The sequence below is a fragment of the Lampris incognitus genome, chromosome 11 (genome assembly GCF_029633865.1).
Source record: "Lampris incognitus isolate fLamInc1 chromosome 11, fLamInc1.hap2, whole genome shotgun sequence".
In the NCBI taxonomy this organism is placed as follows: Eukaryota; Metazoa; Chordata; class Actinopteri; order Lampriformes; family Lampridae; genus Lampris; species Lampris incognitus.
Genome location: NC_079221.1, coordinates 18458422 through 18477198, shown reverse-complemented (window position 1 = coordinate 18477198; position 18777 = coordinate 18458422). Strand labels below are relative to the sequence as shown.

At 40.5% G+C, this 18777-nt stretch overlaps 1 protein-coding gene across 2 annotated transcripts in view; it reads left to right on the top strand.

Moving 5' to 3' along the window:
• Nucleotides 1–18777, top strand: part of LOC130120560 (glycerol kinase-like) — a 35690-nt gene that overhangs the window by 2665 nt on the left and 14248 nt on the right. For both annotated transcript variants that reach the window (XM_056289153.1, XM_056289152.1), the window contains exons 2-13: nucleotides 209–282; nucleotides 3142–3248; nucleotides 3426–3503; nucleotides 5631–5710; nucleotides 8110–8247; nucleotides 8762–8871; nucleotides 9553–9619; nucleotides 16124–16159; nucleotides 16457–16524; nucleotides 17894–17936; nucleotides 18048–18128; nucleotides 18479–18557. In XM_056289153.1, the coding sequence (XP_056145128.1) occupies nucleotides 209–282; nucleotides 3142–3248; nucleotides 3426–3503; nucleotides 5631–5710; nucleotides 8110–8247; nucleotides 8762–8871; nucleotides 9553–9619; nucleotides 16124–16159; nucleotides 16457–16524; nucleotides 17894–17936; nucleotides 18048–18128; nucleotides 18479–18557 (961 nt within the window). The remainder of the gene's footprint in view (nucleotides 1–208; nucleotides 283–3141; nucleotides 3249–3425; nucleotides 3504–5630; nucleotides 5711–8109; nucleotides 8248–8761; nucleotides 8872–9552; nucleotides 9620–16123; nucleotides 16160–16456; nucleotides 16525–17893; nucleotides 17937–18047; nucleotides 18129–18478; nucleotides 18558–18777) is intronic.

Sequence of the window (18777 nt, the reverse complement as noted above, 5' to 3'; positions counted from 1 at the left end):
ATGTACTGTCCAGTAGAGCAGATATCAATGAAAGATGACCTTGTCATTCTGTACAGCACTAGAATTTTTGTAAGCCACATATGGAGGTTGAGTTTATATTGTTTTCTGGTAGAGGAAGTTGCCTTAGAAGTCATCTTCCTCATCTCTGGTGGTCTTTTTCTCTACTTGTAGACTCAACCTGATTCTCATTTTTTAATTCATTCTTCAGGTGTTCAATGCTAAAACTGCAGAAGTGATCAGTCACCACCAAGTGGAAATCAAACAGAGTTTTCCCAAGGAGGGGTGAGTTCACTTGACCTCTATGACACAATTGTCATGGATCTAACCACTTTGAACGTCCAAGCCATCCTGAATGTACCCAGTTGAAAGATGGCTAGATATATGGATGCTATGAACGTATGCTAAGAACCATTTGGTTACTAGGAAACAAAGATCCACTAACCTCCCCTGGCTGAACGATAACACTCGTGCCCTTAGAAGACTCTGTAGAAAATCAGAACGACAACAGAAGGTGAACAAGTCCGAATTAGCACATATTTGCTTCTCTGAACTGATATCAAGAAATAACCACAATCCTAAAGTTATCTTTAAGGTAATAATAATGATAATAATAAATAAAACTTTCTATAGTGCTTTTCTAACACTCAAAGTCGCTTTACAATAAATGGCGGTGAAACAAAACAACAGATAATATAACACAGACATAACACAGACATACAGGGGTGGATGGGAAGGGGGACTACGAGAGGGAGAAGCAGCAGCCACACACGACACCAGCAGTACTCTCCGACTTAGACACAAAAGGGCAAGAAAAACAAAAAAACAACAGATTCTGATATTGGTGGTCCCTCCACTTCTTCTTTTGAACCTGATGTTGAGTTGTCTGAAACATTTCTCACTCATTTTGTAAATAAGGTGGAGAATATCATTCATTGTGTGCAAAAAGTTGTACATGCTTTTACCTATTCTCGGCTTGACTATTCCAACACACTTTACTCGGGTATCAGCAAGGGCTCCCTCAACCGTCTGCAGTTGGTACAAAACACCGCTCCTTGGCTCATTACCGGGACAAAGGCATGACCATATCACTCCTGTGCTTGCCTCACTACACTGGCTCCCTGTTATATTTTGAATTAATTATAAAATTTTATTGCTCGCTTTTAAGGCCTTAAACCGTTTTGCTTCTCCATACATTTGTGATTTATTGACCTGGTATACGCCCTCTCGACCATTAAGATCCACAGATGGAGCCTTGCTGGTTACTCCCAAGTCTCGGTTTCTTACCACACTATGGACCTCTCTTCCTATTGAATTAAGACAAACCAAGTCTCTAGGTTCTTTTAAAGCTGTTCTTAAAATTTTTCTTTCTGTGAAAGCTTTTACGTACATCTATCCATCCGTTATCTGAAACATACCTGCAGGAGGAGGAGGAAGAAGAAGAAGAAGAAGAAGAAGAAGAAGAAGAAGTCACTGACTTCTGATCTTATTGGCTGAGAGACCATTCACTCCAACCTCATTGGCTGAGATCACAGAAACGGTGTTTGAATTTCAGTCTGACAGTTTGGTCGGACATCTGTTCGTTTACAGTCGATGATTGAAGCTACAGGTTTTACCAAACATCTCTTGAAAGCTCTTACAAATGTTTGATATTTGTTTTATTTATTCATACTGTTTTTATTTTTACGCTTACTTATTTGGTCTTATTCTTATTTTTGCCTTGTCTGGTTTTATTTTTTTTGTAAAGCACTTTGTAACATTGTTTTAGAAAAGTGCTATATAAATAAAGTAATTATTTACTTGGTGCTTTATTGGTGCTGTTATGTGTAACAACAGAAATCTTGACCTATATTGTTCAGTGATATTGGTAAGGACAACAAATCAAAGCAAATAACACTATAATACCTTTCTATTCCATAGAAAAATGGGGTTATACGTGCTGTTTTTGACAGCATCCGCCATTTTTAAGCACCCTCAGCAGATATTATCTGTGATCATTGCACTTTGTGCATTGCATTTACTGAAGACTGCCAATGTAAGGCAATTCTTTGGAGATGGGGTGTAAAAAACAAAACAAAACAAAACTACATTGCACAGTTAGTGTTTTTTTTAATGCAGAAATCTGGGGAGTATGGAGGGGCACGAGTTGTTCATTTTGTCTGTCTGTGACATTCTGCAACACTTGATATTTACAGGGCATATGCTTTCGTAAATCCAAAGTATTACACACCTGAGCCTTTTAATTAGTCATTAAATCCTCAGGTAAAATAATTTGGAGGTGGAAATTTGTTTACCTCACGGCAGCCTTAAGATCGATGATATTTGCCCACACTTCAAAAGCCATCGTAGTGTACAGTTTCAAAGAAATATTGTACTGTATTGTGATATTCTGCTAAACATGGGTGGAGATGTAGTTCTGAGTGCAAAACGTTTGTCCTTGGAGTTCAGCTCCAAACTTCATGGGCAAGACCATTAAGTTCACTAAACAGGCTGAGAAACATTTCATATTGATGTAAAAAAGGCCTTTCTATAAGGTCCTTTTATTTGTCCAGTGGCTTAAGGTTGAGGTTACCATTTAACTGAGTTTTAAGGAATTCTAATATTCTGCTGGATGCATAAAATAACAGTTCAGGATTGAGATTTTATTTCATTTTATGCAGTTATAACAAAGATCTTGGTTCTAAAGTGACTGTGTACTGCTTTTACAATCTGGTATTTAAGAAAACATTCATTGATAGTTGTTCCATATTTTTAATGGTTTATTTGTGTGCCAGAAACTGTAGCAAGTTTTAAATGTGTAATAATTCTCCACTTGGAAGAAAAAGCCTCCAGTGATGATCTGGGACAATTAAGCGTGGGAGTTTTTATTTGCTCAAAACTTCAGACTTTGACCCACTGGTAACTCTTTCCTCCATAAAGAAAGATTAGGCAGTGATAGGATGAAATTTAACCCCCTAACCCTTTGTGTATAGCTCACAAAAAGAGTAGTTACTATTTGATGTAATCAACGCTAAACAAAAAACTATGAAAATTTGGCGCTTTGTTTTAACATAACTGATTTCTGTCTCTCTATTTTGGTACCTTTTGTGTGCAGAACACTCAAGTGTTTGTTTGTGTGCATGCTTGTATGTGTATTTCCATCAGATGGGTGGAAGAAGACCCCAAAGAGATCATGCAGTCCGTCTATGAGTGCATAGAGAGGACTTGTGAGAACCTCAGCCAACGCAATATAGATATCGTCAACATAAAAGGTGTGTGTGTGTGTAAAATCTCATTTCCGACACTCCTGGCTGTGAACGAGGATACCTTTTGTTGGGTGTTACTTTAAATTGTGTATTCAGAAAAAAAACGTGAAGGTTAGCTAAGTGTGTGCGTATTTGGGGGTTTATGATAGTTTTGATTGCTTTTGTTTTGTTTTTTTTCCTTAGCGGTGGGAGTGACCAACCAGAGGGAGACAACCCTGGTTTGGGACAAAGAAACAGGAGAAGCCCTCTACAATGCCATCGGTGGGTAAACAGTTTTTCCACAGCTCAGTATATGTCAGAAATAATTTTTCAGTGACATATTGTTTAACTTTTATTCTGGTGGTAAAAACCAGCATGTTTGAATTTCCATTTTCTTTTTTGGATCTCGTCAACTTCGTCTTTCCACTCAACCCTTTATAAGTTAAAACAAGTTAAAACCCATTTTTAGCTAACATCTGGAATGAGATTTTCTTTACATCAGCGTAATAACCTCTACTATACTCTTCAAAAAGGCATATAAATACTGTCTCATCCCATCTCACTCACTTCACTTAGGTCCTCTCCTCTGTTTGTTTTGCTGTTGTTTTGTTTCCGTAAATCGTTCTCTTCTTATTTTGTATTGTAATGTGCTTCAACTCATATCCCATCTTCTGTTGTGTATGTAATGTTTTAAAAATTTTCTGTCTTATATGTATCTTTTATGTGCTGAAAAACAGGACCCTGCTGTAAACCAGTTTTAACTGGATCAGGCCAGTTTAAATGTAACATGTTGTAACATCTGAAATGTTATTTTTAATCTTTTCCTGTATAATCAAAAAGTAAAGTAAGTTCATTGCTATCAAGAGACGATGGCTGAATGAACAAGGGATTAAAGCCAAATAACAGACTTTCATTTGACTTATTCAGAATCTATGAAGGATATCCAGACACTTTGGATGACCTCCTGCCACTTCTAAATCAGGGAGGACATGTGTCATTCCCCAGTACACACTTCCTTACTGCACCTCATGTAATGGAGTAGTTTAGAAAGTTATGTTATTAGGAAACTTCACAGCATATGACTAGATGTTATACTATACTCTCCCATCACTTGTGTGTACACACACACACACACACACACACACACACACACAGAACCCTCTGCCTAAGAAGAACAAGGAATCTGTGTAGGAGATGGCCGTAAATCATCACCACCCACTCATGTGCTATGACTAAAGTGCTGACACAAACACAAGCACAACCTTTTTACTGGCAAAGATTACTTTTCCCTTAAAGTCGTAAGTGTGGGTTTGGCCAGTTGGTTTATCTGGAAGTTAAAAGAGATTGCCTTCTGGTTGCTTTTCTACTGTAATGTGACCTGGTATGTGGCTGGTTTATCCCCATATTGTACTCAAGTGGTTTTAATTCAGTTAGATTTTTCAAGAAGCAGGCATACCATTAAGCCTGATAAATTTAAAATATGTACATCAATTGTCTGTGTTTTGTATATTTTGTTAAAAAACATTTGTTTTTTGTTTTTTTTTGTTTTTTATCAAAAGTAGCCATATGATTGACTACCTATACAAAAATGCTTGATGTTATTCCTTAAAATAGATTTTAGGGGTGTCCAGGTGGCGTGGCGGTCTATTCCTTTGCCTATCAACATGGGGGATCGCCAGTTCGAATCCCCGTGTTACCTCCGGCTTGGTCTGGCATCCCTACAGACACAACTGGTCGTGTCTGCGGGTGGTAAGCCAGATGTGGGTGTGTGTCCTGGTCGCTGCACTAGCGCCTCCTCTGGTTGGTCGGGGCATCTGTTCAGGGGGGAGGGGGAACTGGGGGGATAGCGTGATCCTCCCACGCGCTACGTCCCGCTGGCAAAACTCCTCACTGTCAGGTGAAAAGAAGCAGCTGGCGACTCCACATGTATCGGAGAGGCATGTGGTAGTCTGCGGCCCTCCCAGGATCAACAGAAGGGGTGGAGCAGCGACCAGGATGGCTTGGAAGAGTGGGGTAATTGGCCAGATACAATGGGGGAGAAAAAGAGGGGGGGAATCAATTTTAACACTTGTTCTGCTAAAGTGGGGGATGATATTCTCCTCCTTTTATCCCACCACATTGTTTCATTTCATCTTTTGTGTGTTTTCAGCCCATAGCAGACTCCTTGTGGAACTGGTATCGCTAGTTCATAGTTCTGTATCTGGGGGCTATATGTTCTTTTAAGTGATAGGATGATACAATAGCGTAGTATCATTGCTATTGTGCATTGATACTATGCTATAAAGCACAGCGATTAAGTTTTACTTGCATGAGTCCTTGAAAAATATCATCAGAGAATTTCAGTTGGTTAAATAACAACTGTGTGTAACATTGTGTGTAATTCTGCCCCCCTTATGTGTTTTTAAACAGTTTGGCTGGACTTGCGCACACAGCCGACAGTAGAGAGGCTCATTAACAAGGCCCCAGGGAGAAGCAAAAACCACCTTAAGGTGAGAGGAGATGATGGACAGGAAAGACCCATACATCTGTTTGTCAGATATTGGATTCGAGAGTGAAGATTCAGCTAAAAAACAGATTGTACATGGAGAATATTTAAAATTTAATTTTAAAATGCTATGTATTCAGTATAGATAAAAAAAAGTTTATCTTAGTTTTGTCCAGAGGGAGGCTGTTAGGGCCATCAGGGCCTTCTCTCCTGGCCCTGTCAAAGTCAGAATCATTTTTTTTTCATAGTTAAATTGAAGTGTGCCTGAAATGTGCCTGGATTCAGTTGCTTTTTTTTCTCCTGGGGCTGAGCAGGGATTTCCCACATCATCAAAACGCATCACAGCTCCTAGGACCAGCACTAGCAGTATTGCTAACCTTTCCTTGAAGCCCGAAGCTACAAACTGATGACAACTTTGAGCGACCTTATCATAAGCCAATTAAATTTCGATGTGTAGTGACAGAACGCCCCAGGGTTAGAGTTACCGATGTATCGGTGCTAGCCCCGGTGTCATCATCAGCTTTGAGCTTGAGCCTTTGGTGGGTTGTGAGCAAACCAAGAGCAATGGCTGCTGTATTTGCAGCTACTGATGATCTTGTTGCCAATCTACTTCATGTTTTTTTGCAAATCTGGTTGGATTGTCTGCATTTTTTTTACACATTCTCCCAAACGGACTAGATTACTGAATGCATTTAGCAAGAGAAGGCTGCCATGAGTCTCTCAAGTGAGGTAGAACTTAAATCCAGGTTGGTGTGCACATTTTTCTTGTTGAATTGAAGGCGGTGCACTGATAATGTGGCTATACTTTATTGAATTTGTTGAAGTTGCGTGAGTGACGGGTGAACTCTACATAAACTGTGGAAACTTTGTCATCTCTCCACCAGGCGGTATGTGTTTGGTCGTGTGTGTGTCTGTCCGCGACTAACCTTGCAAACTACTGGACCTGTCAGCCTAATTCTTTTGTGCAGTTATGACTATATGATCAAGAACCTCACATGGTTGCGGTGATTAAAAACCTGTGGAAAACATTTGTTCTCACTATCGCCGCTCCCTCTCATGGTTGCGGTGATTAAAAATCTTCTGGAAACGTTTGTTGTATTTTATAAATTGTGTAAACACAACATCCACTGTACCTCTGTCCATCTTGGGAGAGAGATCCCTCCTCTGTTGGTCTCCCTGAGGTTTCTTTCCTATTTTTTCTCCCTGTTAAAGGGTTTTTGTAAGGAGTTGCTCCTTATCCGATGCGAGGGTCTAAGGACAGGATGGTGTGTTGCTGTAAAGCCCCCTGAAGCAAATTTGTTATATTGGGCTATACAAATAGTATTGACTTGACTTTAGAATGAAAAGTCATTTACCCACATTCATTTTATAATCATGAAGACCGTGACTGTTAAACACATTTGAGTGCACTCTTCTAGTTGTTTTTGTTTTTGTGCCATGTGGCGTGCGTGTGTAATCTGATTGCTGAGTGACATAAAGGAGGATCCGATGGTGATACTGCTATAGTTCACAGTGGTGTGCGTTGTGGTTGTTGAAGATCAGCTGTATTGTTGGTGTTGATCCAGTAGAGTGTATTTTGTATGTTGCTGTGTGTGCTTTATTTCAGCACCCCTACAAGAAATTTGTGTGTGGGGGTGGATGGGGTGATGCAGTTCTTTATGGAAGGCCCTGACTGAAACCCCATGGTATGCTGCTGGTTTTGTCACAATATTAAAAAAAACTCTGATTCCGGGTTGTCCGGGTAGCATAGCAGTCTATTCCATTGCCTACCAACACGGGGATCGGCAGTTCAAATCTCCGCGTTACCTCCAGCTTGGTTTGGGTGGCCCTACAGATACAATTGGCCGTGTCTGCGGGTGAGAAGTCGGATGTGGGTATGTGTCCAGGTTTCTGCACTAGTGCCTCTTCTGGTTGGTTGGGGCGCCTGTTCAAGGGGGAGGGGGAACTGGGGGGAATAGTGTGATCCTCCCATGTGCTACGTCCCCCTAGCGAAACTCCTCACTGTCAGGTGAAAAGAAGCAGCTGGCGACTCCACATGTATTGGAGGAGGCATGTGGTAGTCTGCAGCCCTCCCCCGATTGGCAGAGGAGGTGGAGCAGCAACCGGGACAGCTCGGAAGAGTGGGGTAATTGGCCAAGTACAATAAAGGAGAAAAAAGGGGGGGACCCTGATTCCAAAGCAAAGGTCTTGAGCAGGCTGATAACTAAAACATTCTGTCAGTAGTAGGAGCATTCCTACACTACAGTGTGTGTCTGTCACTGAGTGTTGTATATATATTTCTTTGGAAGTAAACTCTCCATTTGTGTCTGCACATCTTGCATCCCTTCATTCTTCCTTTGTGTTCAGTTTTGCTGCTCTATCCCTCCGCTGTCCTCATCTGTCTCTTCTATGTCGCCTCGCCAGCACAAGACCGGGTTACCCATCAGTACATATTTCAGTGCAGTGAAGTTGCGCTGGCTGCTGGACAACGTGGAGGAAGTGCAGGAGGCTGTCATGAACCAGCAGGCTATGTTTGGCACAGTGGACTCCTGGATCATATGGGTAATGGCATACTTAAAGCCTGCCAAGGCTACTTTTGCTCTCAAGCTTTGCATGTCATACTTTGGCTAAATAATTTTACGAGAGGGGTCAGGTTGCAATATATAGCAGTGGACATCATTTTGTACATGTTTCTGTGATTCACTGTTTTGTTGGCGGTATTTGCTGCCCTGATGCCAAAAACTGCTGATCTGGTGGTCAAGAAAGTTAAATGATAAAAACTTCAAACTGTTAACAACTATAACTTTTTTGCAATCATTGAATCTTGCAGCTTTTCACATCTGGCTTTTGGAGGTGTCTCCTAAAATAGGCATTTCATAGCATTGTTGACTGAACTTGTTCAAATCTACTTTAAGAGGAGTAATGAGTTAGAGTTCTACAGGTAAAAACTTTTTAGTTTGAGATCCCCTTTTAAACCAAACTATCGTGTTGAATGGTTTTCAGCAACCCATCCATTCATTGCATTTGAGTCGCACCTTGTTTAGTATCTCATAGAAATTGTTGCATCTCTCCTCAGTGTCTTACAGGGGGAAAGAATGGAGGAGTTCATTGTACAGATGTCTCCAACGCTAGTCGGACCATGCTTTTCAACATCCATGCCATGGACTGGGATCCTGAACTCTGCAGGTGACGTGTCACGCCAACAAACACTGTTGCAAGTGATCTAGATTGGACCATTTTGAAAACTCTTAAATCTACTGATCAACTTGACTGTAAGGCAAAAATGATGGGGCTTTCGATGTTGGGGTCTCTAGAAATCTGGAAAAGCCTGCTCCGAGACGTTAAAGTTTCAGACTCTTTATTTTTTTTAAAGTCTCTTTTTAAAAATAGTTTCCATAGAATTTGAATGCATGTACATTTATATGACATTTGTACATTATGTATTACTGTGTAGTGGTTATAGGGATACATAATTCCCCTTATTGAGCTAGTAGGAACGTTTGTTTACAGCGGCTGTTTTCTCGGTTCATGTTTACAGTGATACACTTCCGCTGCGCGGGTTTTTGTCGTTCTTGTTATGGTGAAGGAATAAATGGTGCACGTTGTGTAGCCGAAAGAGAAAGTTGTCACGACTCCTGATTGAGCTCCTCTACAACTTTGTATTTTGGATTCCAATGTGTCAGTTTTTCACAGGCTTTATGCAAGTCTGTACATTTAATTTGTCAATCTGTAGCTTTTAACCATATGACATTTAGCAAATGTCTTTACTATAGGTGTGCTAGCTTCCTCTGGAACAGTTTGTTAATTGGTTTCAAAATTCACTCCATAAATACATTTTTATTAATTTGCCGATCTTGCTGATCCTAGGTACTTTGATGTCCCAATGGAAATCCTCCCCAAAGTCAGGAGCTCCTCTGAAATATATGGTTGGATGGTAAGTTCAGACTTCCTTATCTATCTTAAACGTGCATAATGGTGCGCTAAGATAGACTTCATGAGATAACCTACATTGTTCTTGCCATGTTGTAAACCCCATGCAATAGAAAGACTAACTATATAATTACGCTAAATGGAATCGTAAAAGCCTGTCATTTAGATTCTGTTGACTGATGTGATCAAATATTTTGAAGTTTGACACACAACCTGATAAGAACCAGTATTGGATTTCTTGGAACTGCAGGTGATATACCAGATGATCATAAAGTCTGGATTGGGAGGACAACAAAAGTAGGGTATTCAGTTTATATACATATATATATATATATATATATACACACACATATATATACATATATATATATATTATTTTTTTTTAAGTGGCTGTGTGAATTAAGATTTGACCTTATTCTGGATACTGACCTGAAAAGACAAAACGATGTAAGACTGAGGTTGTAAATATGGTGTATGAAGAGCCACATTATCTCTTTAAGCACCTAAACATTTTTTTTATTTTATTTTTTTGTCGGGAGGTCAAGATCATTATGCTGATTTGGAAAAATGTGGGAGATTTTAATCACACAAGTGATTAAACATTCAGAAATGTGTGTCTGCAGGTACATGCATGCTGTTTGTTTGTCCATTGATAGCTTATCTCTCCTGACCACATTATAGTCAACTATGTTAAATGTCACTCAACATGCACCTTGCCCTGTGTCCAAATGGTCATCAACACCTGGGTTTTTCACTAGTCTTTCCGTCCTGTTTATCGCTGTTTTGTCCCCTAAAATACTTACCTCTCTTGACACATCATCCAACTATTTCTTTTACCATAGTATATTTATAATAGTTATAATTATATAGTTATACAATTTTATAATGCCATCATAATTCTGTTATCCTCTTTCGATGTTGTATTCTGTAAATTGTGTAAACACAACATCCATTGCACGTTGTCCAACTTGGGAGAGAGATCCCTCCTCTGTTGCTCTCCCTGAGGTGTCCTCCTATTTTTTTCTCCCTGTTAAAGGATTTTTGTTTTAGGGAGTTGTTCCTTACAGGTTCTGCTTCTGGTACGGGAAGATAGCATGGCGTACTCATGTTTGCAGCGGCCTCACCCAGTACTGGTGTGGGAAGATGGCCGCGTGACCTTAACGTTTGCGGCAGTTCCGGGACCGGCAGAACTTAGCGTTTGCGGCAGTTCAGGACCGGCAGTTCCGATGATACCGAGGGCGGTCTGGCGGTGGCCTCGCCTGGTGTTGACTGTGTTTTTTGGTGTCGTCGTATGGAGTTCGGGGAGGTGTGTCAATGGTGTCTGGAGAGCTGGCATTGGATCGGCTGGGGGAGCCTGGTCGGCTGCGTCCAGTGGGCCCAAGGACCACGGCCCTGCTTGGAGCTGCACCCGAAGAGGAAGTACCGAGGGCAGTCTGACAGGATGTGGAAGCAGGGCAGGCTAAGCTAATTGCTAGCCCACGCAGACTGACATTTCCAACAGTCATCCTGGCTGGCGTTCGCTCTCTTGGACAGTGAAAGATTTTTTTTGTGGAAATATTGGATATAAGTGTTGTTGTACTTTTGTTAGTTTTTGTGGTTTTTTTGTTGTTTGGATATGTGTTTTTGTCTTTGTGTTGCACTGCTGTGGGCTGGGGGAAATGATATTTCGTTTTGTTACATGTACGCAAATGCATGAAATGAAATTACAAGTAAATGTTCCCGATTCCTGATCCGATACAAGGATCTAAGGACAGGTTTTTGTGTTGCTGTAAAGCCCCCTGAGGCAAATTTGTAATTTGTGATATTGGGCTATACATAATTGGATCACTTTTAGGACCCCAATCGATGGTGAAGCTTGGGGACAGGCCCTCAGAGGAATGGACAGTGTCTCAAAGCTGCTTCTACTTTTAGAGCACAATGTGAAAGAATGTTGGGGCTTCATTGGATTATCCTGATGTTTTCAGTACTACCATTTTATTTATTCTGTCAAACCAGACCAAATTCCTGAATATGAAACAGTCCAATTCAGTCATCAGTGTTACTCCCAACAACCCTGTTCTCAAGGACCCCCTATCCTGCAGATTTTCTTTGCAACCCTGAATAGGTACCTGTTTGTAGTTATTCAACCAATCAGCAATGAATTATGTAATATGTTGCACATCTTGCATAATTAAGTGCTGTGTGATGATTGGTTGAGTAAGTACAAACAGGGCTACCTACCTATGCAGGGTTACAATGAAAATCTGTAGGATAGGGGGTCCTTGAGGACTGGATTCGGAAATGCTGATCTAGAGTAACATACAAACAAAAGCAAATATAATTTGCTCAAGCCACGGAGAACAGTTTCATTAAAACATACTGTTGATATGCGAGGATACTCTCCAAACACCAAGTTTTGACCTAAAGGGCACAAGTTCAGTGGTAACACTTCACAGTACTGTACACAAAATCCTGACAATGATAAGTAACTTAAGGGCACACTATTAAAAACCACGGTAATGAACCTGTATCTAATGATTAGTTCCTGGATATCTCTGAATCTGCATAATTCATTTATCTTACTTTATGAATCTTTCCTAGCTAATCTAACTCTGGTGCTAAATGTTCCCGGTAATAAATCCCGGTAATAAATCCTTACTTCCTTATTACCTCCATATTAGTTACTGTTTGTGGCCTGAGCAAATTATATTTGCCTTTGTTTGCATGTTACTCTAGTACTGTACATTTTACGTATACTGGTACGTTCTATCATGTCCATCTACCTCATGCATGTATGTAAGTAACCTGCTTACATTTATTTCAGCATCTCTGAGCTAGTCTCTGCACTGTTGCACTTTATCATCTCTTATTTCACTTGTATATAGTACACTGAGAGAGTCACGAAACTGGAGTCAAATTCCATTTATGTGCAAACCTATATGGCCCATAAACTTGATTCTGATTTCTATGTTGTCATGCTCATAGGAATGATGCACTACTTTACGTGAGGGGGTACAAAATGGTAATGGTACGGTAATCATTAAGTAATGATATACTCCTAGTAGCTGCTGAGTATGATGCACTGCTTTACTTAAGGGGGCACAAAAATATTAACTAATGAAGAGGTATAATGGAAGTAATGATTTGGTATTGGTTACATACCATTTAGCACCGGAGTCAGGGTTAACCAGTAACAATTTATCAAGCAAGTAAAATTTTATTTATATAGCACCTTTTTAAAACCATTACAAAGTGTTACACAAGATACAGATACAGAAAAAATAAACAACATATACAGTTATATGCAGAATATTAAGAATTACAGCCCCATTACAGGGAAGGCAAGTTGGTAGAGATGGATGTTGAGAAGTTTTTTTTTAAAGCTGTTTACAGACTCAGCTGATCTAACGGGGGGGGGGGGGACTGTTCCACAGGGACTGAGCCCTTACGGCAAAAGCAGTCAGCTTTGGATTCGCGGAAAGAGTAGGGTATAGATAAGAGACCCTGGTCATAAGATCTGACTGGCCTAGAGGTGGAGTAAGGATGCAAAAGTTTGGATATGTATAAAGGGGCAAGACCATGTAGGGCCTTATATTTGATAAGCAGTAACTTGAAGTCTATTCTATAATTTACTGGGAGCCAGTGAAGGGATGTGAGGGTTGTTGTGATGTGTTATATATAAACTTGGTATTTGTTAGCAGCCTGGCTGCAGCATTTTGCACGAGTTGCAGGCGTGACAGGTCTGCTTGGCCGAGACAGGAGAAAAGATCATTGCAGTAGTCAAGGCATGAAAAAATGAGGGTTTGAATAAGTAATTCAAGATCTCTGGTTGATGGCATTGATTTGATTTTTGCGATGTTCCAGAGTTGTAAAAAGTAAGTTTGCACAAGCTTGTTTATGTGTTGGTCGAAATTCAGATTTTGGCCAAGGATCACACCCAGATTTCTTGAGGAGGGTTTAACATTGGTGGCCAAAGGGCTGATACAAGGTTTCACTTCTGAGACAAACTTATTAGGACCAATAAGGAGAACTTCAGTTTGGTCTGAACTGAGCTGAAGGAAATTGAGTGACATCCATTCCTTGATAACAGCCAGGAAGTCATGAAGGATACCAGTATTATCCATATCATTTGGCTTAACTGATAAATACAGCTGCATGTCATCAGCGTAGCAGTGGCGAGAGATGTAATTGAATTGGCTAACCAGATTGCCTAGAGGTAACATGTAGATTGAGAAAAGGGTGAGGCCAAAGATTAAACCCTGCAGAACACCACAGAGTATAGGAGCAGTTGAGGATGAAAAGTTGTCTATGGCAACCTGAAACTTGCTGTTAGACAGACAGGACGAGTGCCAACTGAGAGCAGAGCCTGAGATACCAACCCACTATTTAAATGTTTAACCAAGATGGAGTGATCAATAGTATCAAAAACAGCAGTTAAATCAAGCATGACCAGGACAGAATGTTCGCCGTTGTCAGCTCGCATGAGGCTGTCATTTGTCACTCTTAGTAGTGCTGTTTCTGTACTATGTTGGTAGAGAAAGCCATATTGGAATTTATTGAAAATATTGTCCTCTTCAATGACCTCAAGGAGCTGCTGTACGACGATTTTTTTTTCAAGAATTCTGGAGATGAATGGTAGTTTTGAAATAGGTCTGTGGTTATTTGGTAGGGTTGGATCAAGGGCAGGCTTTTTTTGGGGGGGCGGTACATATGGGATACAGTGTCAATGAGGTTGTGCAGAGAGATCAGGGAGAAATCAGACAAGAGAGGAAAGTAAACTCATGAATCAGAGGAAATATTAGAAATGTTAAAATGAGAATGAATGGTATTGATTTTGTCAACAAAGGAATATGAAAAATTTTCAGTCTACTGGGGAGGAGGCAGCTACTGCAGGATGGACAGAGTTAACAAGCCGGTCAGTGGTTTTAAACAGGAATCTTGGATTGTGTTTATTGTCCCTAATTAGGCCTGCAAAGTAGGCAACTCATCTGTCTGAAGTTGTGGTTGAGTATGGACAGTAGTTCTTTCAGATGGAGGAGATGGACCCTGAGTTTGGATTTCTTCCACCTATGCTCCACTCTTCTGACTTCCCTTTTCAGATGATGAAAGTGTCGTTAATCCAGGGCCAAGAATTAGTTGACAAAAATGGTCTGGTAGTGTAGTTTAGGGAGCTGTGGTATCTAGCACAGAAGCACACTGAACATTGAACCAAGGTTACAAGACCATTAACATTGGAGGAGTCAGGTGGGGAGAATAGGAATTTGAGAAACAGGATGAAAAAGTAGCTGCAGATTTGGCATTGTAGAAGCGAGAGTGTACTGTGTGCTTCTGCAGTTGAGCAGAAGACTGAGGCATAGTGTCAAAAACAATACATTTGTGGTCAGGCAAAATCAAACATGGAAAGAGAATTCAAGGTCGGAGCAAGGGTAAAAACAAGGTCGAGTGTGACCATGGCGTCCGGGTAGCATAATGGTCTATTCCGTTGCCTACCAACACAGGGATCGTTGGTTCGAATCCCCGTGTTACCTTCGGCTTGGTCGGGCGTCCCTACAGACACAATTGGCAGTGTCTGTGGGTGAGAAGCTGGATGTCGGTGTGTCCTGGTCGCTGCACTAATGCCTTCTCTGGTCAGTCGGGGCGCCTGTTCGAGGGGGAGGGGGAACTGGGGGGAATAGCATGATCCTCCCACGCGCTACATCCCCCTGGCGAAACTCCTCACTGTCAGGTGAAAAGAAGCGGCTGGCGATACCAGATGTATCGGAGGAGGCATGTGGTAGTCTGCAGCCCTCCCCGGCTCAGCAGAGGGGGTGGATAAGCGACTGGGATGGCTCGGAAGAGTGGGATAATTGGCCAAGTACAATTGCGGAGAAAAGGGGGGGAAAAAAGCCACAAAAAAAAAGGTGTGACCATGGTCATGCATAGCACTAGACAGTCCCCAGTTTTAAGTCCCCAGTTTTAAACAAAGTCTAGGGTAAGAAATCCAGATTGCAAAATAAAATGAGATTGTTAAGAATAAAAGTCTTGTTTAACAGAGATCTTATGTTACATAACACAAACATTATTGGAGCAGAAGGCTTGATGAGAGTGAACTCTTGATGGAGATTTGAGAAAGGTTGTATTAAGAGCAGACTGAGTGTTTGACACGTTTTAGTGGGTCTATGATTCAGTCAATTTGCAGATTCACAGATATCCAGGAACTAATGCTATTTGTCTCTGATTTATTCACTACTTGTTCCCTGCGAACTAATAAGGATTTTGTGTACATTGTGGTCTAGTGTTGCCTGTTCAGTTTCCCACAATAGTCCCTCTGTGTTTATCAATGGCAATGTGTCCAACTGACTTCTCACAAATCTTTGAGCAGGACAATTACCCTTGACCTGGTCAGTCATTGTCAGTCAATCCATGTTAGGCTGGTTACAATTACATGTAAGTTTGGGGTTGAGGTGTTTGCACACGGTTTAATATCATTGTTTTCCTTCGGATTATTTGGATTTAGTGTTTCCTTCTTCTTTTTCTTTTGTCCTACCAGAAATCCAGCTCTCTTGCCGGGGTGCCAATCTCCGGGGTAAGGACATTTCCTATTACGTAATTCTGTTGTGAAGCTGTGTCCAATTGGTGTTTACTAAACTGATGTGTGAGGTCAGTTGTGTGCAGATTTTTGTCTTCGGGATAAAGTAGTAATGCAAAACAGACTTCTCTCTATCAGGGAAGTGAAGCGGTCTTGAGGATCAGATGTGGTCTGGGTGGGCATGTATAGATTTGGCATGCTCTCGCACACATCCGTGTGTGGTTATAAATGCATGCATTGACAGTTGTTTTCTTGTGAAAGTAAGTAACTTCAAGTGTTCTTTTCTTGTGTCAGTGTCTAGGTGATCAGTCGGCTGCCCTGGTTGGTCAGATGTGCTTCAAAGACGGTCAGGCCAAAAACACGTAAGTCCTGTCTCCAGTTTCTCAATTTAGTATAACTCATTCCTTGATGTTCATATCTCTATAATGTTACTCCAGTATGCAGAAAATTAATACTGATATCATCCATCAATCCATTATCCAAGCCGCTTATCCTGCTCCCAAGGTTGCGGGGATGCTGGAGCCTATCCTAGCAGTCACGGGGGGGCAGCAGGCGGTTGTCCATTGTCTTTGCTATGAAACATGCAATAGTTTACATATTTTCAGATTTAATTGCCATTGGCAAGTGACATCATCATGGTTACGTTATTGGCTGTAATAGACACAAGATGCCCGATGAGATTGCAACATTACATTATACTGGAGTTAGGTCAATAATAGGCTGAGCCTTGCCATTGCTAATAACAGTTGTGGGCACAGGAAAAGTAGTTAAAATTTAACTGTTATATAGAACTTTATTTATATGTGTGGTGCCTGAAAAAACATTTAGAATGAAAGAAATCATTAAATATGTCAGATTTCTTTCTATATTGGTCTTCTTGTTCTTTAGTTTGCAATTTCAATGTCTGTGTTAATACGTTCAAAATTCACAATACTGTGTAGAATTCAGTGTGGTGAGGAGGGTTATTGTAATAATTTACAGTGATGTAAAATAACATAATTTACTTAACCTAACACACATAAGTTCCTGAGCGTTCATATAAAACTGAGGGTGTCCCAGTTAATTTTGTAATCCACTGTGGACCTCATCATGTATGGCAAGCAAATAAGATGAATTCAATTACTTTTGGCTGCACTGGTTCGTACCATCTTAGCACCTAAATTACTCCTTAGATGCAGTGTTTATGTCCCAGTTGTAGCCATGGAACCATTTGGCTGTTGGTGTCCTATACATGTTTCTCTGCAAAACCAGGTCCACTGGTTATTGGCGGTGGGCTAGCATACTTTCCAGTGTTGCGGTGTGATGTAGTTATGTGTGATGTAGGTGGTAGTTACACACCTTTTCAAACTGGCATATTCAGTCTGATCCTGAATTGAATGGTTGCACCCACATTGAGTTTTTCATAGGTGATGATTTTATACCTATCTGTTGTATTGTTATTATTGTATACCCTTGCTTTGTTTGATTTTGTGATGTGTGATACAGTGCTGCTTGTTTTTAACTGTGTTTTGTAAGGTGTCCTTGAGTGCTCTGAAAGGTACCCTTAGTAAAATGCATTATTATTATTGTTATTGTTATTGTGATTATTATTATTATTATTATTATTATGCAACTGCAAACAATGACTATTTGCATTTGCATGAAGTGTTACAAAATACAATCGGGTAGGGGGAGCATCTTATTTTTAATGTCTTGCATTTCTTCTAATTACACCATTTTTATAATGTAAAGCTACGGGACTGGCTGCTTCTTGCTCAGACACACAGGGGTAAAGGTAAGACATCAGACCTCCAAACCTCACGTCTTTGAATCATGCTTCTTACTATTGTTTGTTTTTGAAATAAAGTTTTAATTGTTTCTCTCCTCACTTCTCTTATTCATCTAGCCTGTTATGTCTGACCACGGCCTCCTTACCACAGTTGCCTACAAAATGGGGAAAGACCAGCCTGCTTGCTATGCTCTTGAAGTTTGTACATGTGTTTGTACCTCCTGTGTACTGTGTGTGTGACTGCTCTAAGCCTTTACGTTATACTAGAGTCATCAGTTTTCACCTTTCCATACACATAATTAGTGGGTGCCATCCAGCACATCTGTTCCTAATTCTCCTTTAGGGGTTTATGCAAGAGAATAGACCTTTAAATATGGGGTCATAAAAAGTGATTTTAGAATCAAAAGATTTTTTTGTTGTTGTAAAGTGTGCATCCTTGTGCATCTTTCTTTTCCATGGAAACACCTTAAGCATATTTAATGAATTTTATTTTATTTTTATTTTACTTAGTTTATTGACCTGAAATTGTTCTAATGTTCCCCTCCCAGGGTTCAGTGGCCATTGCAGGGGCAGTGGTGCGGTGGCTGAAGGATAACATGGGGATTGTCCAGTCAACCTCTGAGATTGGTATATGCACTCTTATTCTTGGCTTGGCAAGCATCTTATCAATTTTCAGCTCACAGATTTTGGAGGGTATACTTCTCGTGCTATTTATATGAGTTTGGTGAAAACGACAATGGTCATTTTACAAACCAAGGTTTTACAGATCACCTATAATTTCAACACTATGGGCCTCATTCAGCAGTAGTTCGTACGTACAGATTGTTCCTTTACACCCATGGAATTT